Source organism: Mus musculus, chromosome 15 (assembly GCF_000001635.26).
Source record: "Mus musculus strain C57BL/6J chromosome 15, GRCm38.p6 C57BL/6J".
NCBI lineage: Eukaryota > Metazoa > Chordata > Mammalia > Rodentia > Muridae > Mus > Mus musculus.
Genome location: NC_000081.6, coordinates 12115170 through 12122278, shown reverse-complemented (window position 1 = coordinate 12122278; position 7109 = coordinate 12115170). Strand labels below are relative to the sequence as shown.

The following is a 7109-nucleotide window of genomic DNA, read 5'->3' as shown; positions in this document are numbered from 1 at the left end:
AATATGAAAATTACAAGAAATGTTTAAGGTTTTTCTCAAGAATAAGTGAAGAGAAAATGGCTGTTTAAAACACTAAAAGGTTGTATTTCTGCTCACTGGAGAATATAAATGACCTTTTTTATTACATATTTGTGTATCCCATAAAACCCCCTCTAGCTCAAGTACTGCTGGGAGTGATGGAACACGCCTTTAATCCCAGCACTCAGGAGGCAGAAGCAGGCGTTTCTTTGTGATTTCCAGGCCAGACAAGGCAACGTGGTGAAACTTTGTCTCTTAAAAAAAAAAAAAAAATCAATCCCTGGAGTACTATGAGAAACTCACTGTCATTAAGAGGATGAAAAAAAAAAAGTCTGTTTTGAAAATATCAGGATTTGCTGCCCCCACCCCCATCAAAAATTACCTTAGGGCCAGCAAGACAGGTAAGAGCACATGCCCTACAAGCCACATGACTCTGGTGGAGGGATAGAATTGATTTCTGCTGCAACCTCATCTCCACAGGGGAGCTAAATACATACATCACTGGGCATGAACACACATCCACAGGAAACAGTGTACAATAATAAAGAGAATTATGCTAAACTGAGTGTGACGCTAATAGAAGCTGGGAGATCAGTAGTTTTAGGTTATCTTTGGCTACAGAGTGAGCTCAAGGTTAGCCTGAGACTCTCATGAGACCCCGACACAAAAAATAAATAAAAACAAAAGGGAATCTGCTTGGTGTGATGGGAATACTTAAAAGCCCAACAAAAAGACCTACAGTTCAAGGTTGAATGTGAGGCTAACATAGTCAACATGTTATCTTTGTTTTTTGAGTGTGTCCTCCCTTAGTTTTTTTCTTTTCTTTTTTTAAGAGAACAGTATACCTTTTCAATACCTGAGTTCTCCAACTAAACTCACTTTCTGCCATGAAGCCATCTTGGTTACCATTTTCCAGGGGAGAACCTGTTTTGTCTTGTGTCCCTCACCCATTAACTGAGTGAGCATCTTATCAGAAATATATAAACACATATACAGAACATTCAAGAAAAATTTCAATTGGAAGCAAATCTTCAAAAAAACAAAAACAAAACAAAAACAACAACAAATGGCATCCTAAGTTTACTTTGTCCTTAAAAAATATACAAAATAGGAAAACAGAAAGTGGGACCTTACAGCACAAAGACTGAATAACCACTCAACACAGAAATGTTCAGTATGAGTTATCACAAGTGAAGATAATCTATTTGGAACTTGTTTACAACATATCATACTAATTCTTTAGTATAGCATTATAAACACCAAACCTGGGGCTAGTGGGAGAGCAACTGCAACATGCATGAAGAATCAGCATTCCATTTCCAGCATGGAGTACAGGGGAATCCAAGGGAAATTTAGTCAAATATATTGTATATTGATATGGCTAGGAAAGCTAAGAACTAGAATTGAGATTTTGGATGTTCACTCTGAGTTATCAATAGTCAATGACTGTGAAGCAACTTATCCATATGTAAAAGACTTCAAACACTTCCCCAAGTTTGAGATCTTTCAAATTAAGGAATACGTGTATATACATATATATATATATATATATATATATATATATATATATATATATATGCAAACTAAGCTTTTCCACCTCTTAAAGTTCTATCATAACTGTTTCTAACCACAATCAACATTGTTAGTATTGTTACTTATTCATCTTCCTCAAACATTAGCATTATTACACATAAATTCTTGTGTTTAAATACCAGTGATTTTCACTTATGCCTCTGTAAAAAGACATAATTAGTTCTGGTGATACATGCAGTTTTAAAAAATCTACTTAAAAAAAAAAAAGACTTATTTTACTTCTCTGAGTCCACTGTAGCTGTCACTGCCACAGCAGAAGAGGGCACTGGATCCCATTACAGATGGTTGTGAGCCACTATGTGCTTGCTGGGAATTGAGCTCAGGACCTCTAGGAAGAGGAGGTCAGTGCTCTTAACCACTGAGCCATCTCTCTAGAACCAGGATTTACCAAGCTTACTTAAGCTGGTATTCAACATTCTTAAAATACTGATTGGATTGAAATAATTTTAAAATCTATAGCCCTGCATTTTGGGGGAAAAAAAAAAAAAAAAAACCTTTAAAAACTCCAAACACTCCTGCTCCCAATTTTCAGTACCTAAATAGTTAAAATGCAAATCTGTCATTCATTGAATGCTAAAAAAACAGAAAAATATTGTACAAAATGAACAGAAAAATTTAATGGTTAAACACAGCATTTTCTAGAACACATGTTACTCATTAGCAATAGATTTTATGGGCACAGAGGCCATTTCCTAAGAAAAAAGAAATTATTTTGTTTGACTATGTTTTCTCCCTTCACAAGACTTTGCTTGTTTCACATCTAAGTCTGTAAAACAAATAACATGTTAATGTCTGAAATGTCCCATGATTTTGCTCTGAAGATATAATTTCAGTCATTTTTCTCAGCACTGGCCTGAAGAGACTTTTAAGCCACCACCTTAAGATTGAGGCTTTCAACAATCAGTAAAATACCTATGTCAGTAATATAATAATTTACAATTTTAACACCTTTTTTAAAAAATGGGGGCATTTCATCTATTTGATTGATAGATTTTTTTTTCTTTGTCAGTAATATGTAAAACAGTATCTCTTGTAGTAAATTGTATCATAGGATTCCCTAAAATGAAGTAACTTTTTTTTCCTTTAGAATTTTCAGCCCCCAATTATTAGCCAGTATCCCATTTTACAGAGGAAACTCAAAAAATATGTCCCAAATGTCATAAAAAATCACAAAGATACTGTTACTAAAATTTTGTTTTCCAATGAGCCTCTTTTAAATACATGACTCTCCTAAGGTAAATGGGATGAAAAAGCTATCTGAATTTAACCATGATCCTAAATATGCTAAGGCACACATAAAACTGTATGCTTACTGCATGAACCAAGCGACTAGCTGTCTTACTCTGATTCATGACGGTCCAATAAATACAGGGTTTTGCCTCTTGTTTCTGCGATAAGATGTATAAGGAATTACAGCTACTTTAGCAATGACAGCTATCTGGAGGTAGAGGATTCATCCCAGGCACCACAACTACTCGGTATACAGTCACTGGCATTTTCTTTTTCCCCGGGCGGGGCGAGGGGCAGGGGGGAAGACCTCAAAGGAGAACCACCGGTCCACTTGGAGCCGTCCTCAATGGCTCCAAAGGCTACACACGCATCATCTACCCTAGGAACTTCGCACATCTTTTTCGGTCTAACAGCTAAACGATTCACAGGTGGTTGGCATATTAACATCTCCGCGAGCAAGAAAACCCAAAGGGAATGAGATGGAGGCGATGACGCTGGCAAAGTGGCAGTTAATCTGAGGGGCTGGGGGCAGGGGGGTGGTTGGTGGCGTCGGGGACCCAGGGCCAAGGGAAGGTACCGACAAAGACCTGCTGTGTGATCTGGGCTCCGGGGGCGTCGCGGTAGAGGCCGCTGACTCCGCACTCCGCGCGAGGCCCCTCGGCTCACTCTCTCTCCATTCCCCGAGCCAAAGGGAAGATAAGAGGTGGGGGGGTGACAGGGTGGAGGCGGGGACCCGGGAAGCCGAGGGGCCGCAGCGGGCGGCTCGGCTCCGCTCCAAGGCCGCGGGAGGCCATTTTACCTCCGGGGCCGTCCAAGGCCCTCCACGTCCCCAACCCCTCCGCAGTCATCCCTCCCCCGTCTCGGCCCCTCCGGGGGCCGCTGTCCGCCGGAGCCGGAGGCCGAGTGCGACACGGCAGGGAAGGGCGGGTGTGGGGAGGGTGCGGGGGGCTCCCGGCCGCGCCTGCCGCGGGGACCCGGGCTCTCGGGGCGGTGCGGCGGGGGCGGGGGCGGATGCGGCCGCGGGGCCGGAGCGTCGGCGGGAGCCGGACCGCGGGGCGCGGAGGGAAGAGGAAAAAGGGAGAAGGCGGGGAGCCGTTACCTATACTGGGCCGCAGCCGCCGCCGCCGCCGCCCCGCTGTGGGTGAATCCAAAGTAGTTGCCGGTCGCCATTTTGGCATCTTCCCCCAGCCGGCTGGGCACTGCGGCGGGCACGGAGAGTCAGGTCCCATGGCGGGAGGGCAGCCGTCAAGGGGTCGGGGTGCCGAGGGATGGCAAGGGAGAGAAAAGGGGCCGTGAGAAGCCGCCCTGGCCGGCGGGGACCGCGGCCGCGCCGCCGTCCGCCTCCCTCCCCGCACTCCCTCACTCACTCGCACGCCCGGGTGGCGGCCGCCGCCTCCTCCCCGGAGCTGGCCCCAACCCCCGCGCCTACCCGCCGCCCAGGGCCGGGGCAGGGCATGGCAGAGGCCTCCACGGGCCACATTTAGACTCACCATAGGTGAAAGAAACTACAGGGCATATGGGAATCATGGGCTCGGGCTGCTGCTGCTGAACTCTGAACTCTCACCCGCTGCCTCCCTCCTCTGCCCCACTCCTCCTCAGCGGAGAACAGACCGCCGCCGCCGGCCGCACCGCGCAAGCGCGCTAGTGCGATGCATCCTGGGAGATGTAGTCCTTACGCCCCGCGCCAACCCCCCCACCCCCCACCCGGGGGCTGGCGCAGGGCCCCCCGAGGAGCGGATTTCTGGGGTGCGGATGTGGGGTTCTCTCGTGGGACTACGGGCCCGGCCTTATCCTAAGCGATGGTGACTCGCACCCGCTGCAGGGAGGCTACAAGGCGGAGGAAGAGCGCCTCGCTCGGCCGCGGGGGAGTCGGGCAGCGTGACCAGATAGCGTGACGTCTGTTGGCCTTTTCGCCGCCTTACTTTTTCACCGGTTTCCTTTACTTTTGCGGCTGCGTTTGTTCTCTCTTTCAGCCCTCCTCTCTCCTTTAATTTCCATTAACATTTGAGCTGGCCTAATTCCTGTTGCTTGTCACTGGCCTTTGGAAAGGGGAGGAGACAACGATGGGGGGGAAAAGAGCAGAGGAAGTGCTGCACCAAGCATCTGCCCAGAACCCTGCCTGTCACAGGGGTCACACATTTTGCCAAGACCCCGCCCCACCTCACAGACAAGGAGCCTTTCAGGGTCATGTTGGCGGCCCCCAACAAGGTGTTGGGCGTTGTAGATGCCAGAAACGAAACGTGACATGTTGTAGGAGCAAAACAAAATCCCTGTTCACATGGAATTTTTGTTCTGGGAAGTCTTATGACACACTAGAGCCAAAAACATAGAAAATGTGGTGGGTGGGACTGGAGTATTAGGAATAAAAACAGGACAATGAAGATAAGGGGAGTTCGGGCGGTTAGGGCAAGCCCTGGAATAGAGACCTGACAGAAGCAAGAAAACCACCCAGGTAGCTACCTGGAGGAAGGGCAGTGGAGAAGTCTATAGAGTATCAAGGAAGTCACTCTGGCTAGAACTGAGTGCGGGGATGACCAGTTCAAATGTCTTTGTGAGAGTCTTAGATTTCCTGGGTAGAGGGGCATACACCTATAAATCCCATCATTGGAGAGGCTGAGACAGGAGGATTTCCCAGAGTTCTAGACCTGCCTACACTACAGAGGGAGACAGTGTTTCAAAATAGAAACTACCCACCTATTCACTCCTTACCTGAGCTTCAAAAGAGTGCCAGGTCTCCCTGGGTCAGGATCAATACTTTATAAATAGTTCTTTACTGCATGCAACTGTGTCTTCATTACAGATGCTTTAGTGTTATCTCTGTATTGTCTCAGGCCATTTTCAGTCACACCTCCCCCACCTCCACCCCCCCCCCCCCCGCCCATTTCTTTTCTACTGCTAGGGATGGAGCTGAGATGACCTGAGCTAGCGATCGTTCTCTCTCTCTCTCTCTCTCTCTCTCTCTCTCTCTCTCTTCTCTCTCTCTCTTTCTCCTTTAGTTAGGGTCTTGCTGGCTGACCTGGAGACCTGGCACTCACTATACTGCTTCCGCTGGGCTCTCCCTCCCCTTCCATCCCCTCTCCCAGCCACTCCTGGACTGATTTCTGTCGTCTTGCTCTTACCCTGCCTCCACCAAGGCCTAGGAAGCGCTGCACCTCACCTCTCACCTGCCTCGTGGCCATCCAGCAGCCCCCTGCTGCTTATCTCTTAAGTCTGATGAGCCTTAAAACAGTCAGAGTGAATCAGAACTCACCCGTGGAAATCAGCGCTTTAGTCTACCTAAGGCAAACATTGCCTCAGTCCCCACTGGCGTCAACCCCCACACCTCCTACAACAGTACAGGTTCTGAGAACCTGCCTGGTTTGTCTTTTTTCTCATTTCAAAGGGAAAATGTAGGGCTTTGGGGGAAAATCAGTGTCATTGTTTTCGAGAACACTGATGGTTCCCAATTGTGTTGCTAAGGGGGAAAAAAATCTCCTACATATGGGGCATTAGAACTGTGTTGAAAAGGTGACTTGCCTTGAACTTCACGGAACAATGAAGTCTCTAGGCTAGCTAAGCAGCCAGCTGCTTCCATAAGCCTCACCACTAGTAAGCTATTTGCATTAAATGGGAGGAGAAGAGTCGGGTGGCAATTGTTGATTTCTGTTAAGGGCTGGCTTTCTGTTTGGCTGCTTGTCTTGAGAGGATAGAGTTACAGTGTTGATAACTTACACTGAACTGAAGTAGAAACTGGCTTCTTGGTGGTGATGGTCCTTCGGGGTGTGACAGGCTAGCCTATAGTAAGTACTTTAGCTTGCCCTCACCTTGTTTAGGAAAGATGTTTGGAGCAGACTGAAAGAAAAAAAAAAGATCTGGGTCTTGGGGGAGCTAGCAGGGGGATATTCTGATTAATGTTATTTAACTTTTTGGAGCCTCTTAAGATAGGAATAACAGCATCTTCTTCATATGGGCCATTGAGATGGCTCAGCAGGTGAAAGTGCTTGCTATCAAGCCAAATGGCCCAGGCAGGTACAATATGTCCCCTGACCTTCCCTCTCGTGTCCACACATATACACAGGCATACACTAAATACAGAAGAAGAAGTATTCTTCAGAGTGCTGTGGTAAGAGTCAGATGGGACTGATTTAAAGCAGCATCTAAACTTCTTATTAAAAACAAACCAAAACCAAAACTGGGACCCCGAGGGATGGCTTAGCAGGATTCAGGTGCTTGCTGTGCAAACATGGAGGCTCAAGTTTGACCGCTGAAACTCATGGAAAGATGGAAGG

At 47.2% G+C, this 7109-nt stretch overlaps 1 protein-coding gene across 10 annotated transcripts in view; it reads right to left on the bottom strand.

The window, feature by feature from the left end:
- Positions 1–4716, bottom strand: part of Zfr (zinc finger RNA binding protein) — a 67887-nt gene extending 63171 nt beyond the window's left edge. For 2 of the 10 annotated variants that reach the window (XM_006520057.1, XM_006520059.2), the window contains exons 1-2: positions 4332–4484; positions 3941–4040 (exon numbers count right to left, since the gene is read on the bottom strand). In XM_006520057.1, coding sequence (XP_006520120.1) covers positions 3941–4040; positions 4332–4368 — 137 coding nt within the window. In that variant the 5' untranslated portion in view covers positions 4369–4484. The other 8 variants (NM_011767.2, NM_001358823.1, XR_001781521.2 and 5 more) reach the window with 7 other exon arrangements.
- Positions 4717–7109: the final 2393 nt, after the last annotated feature.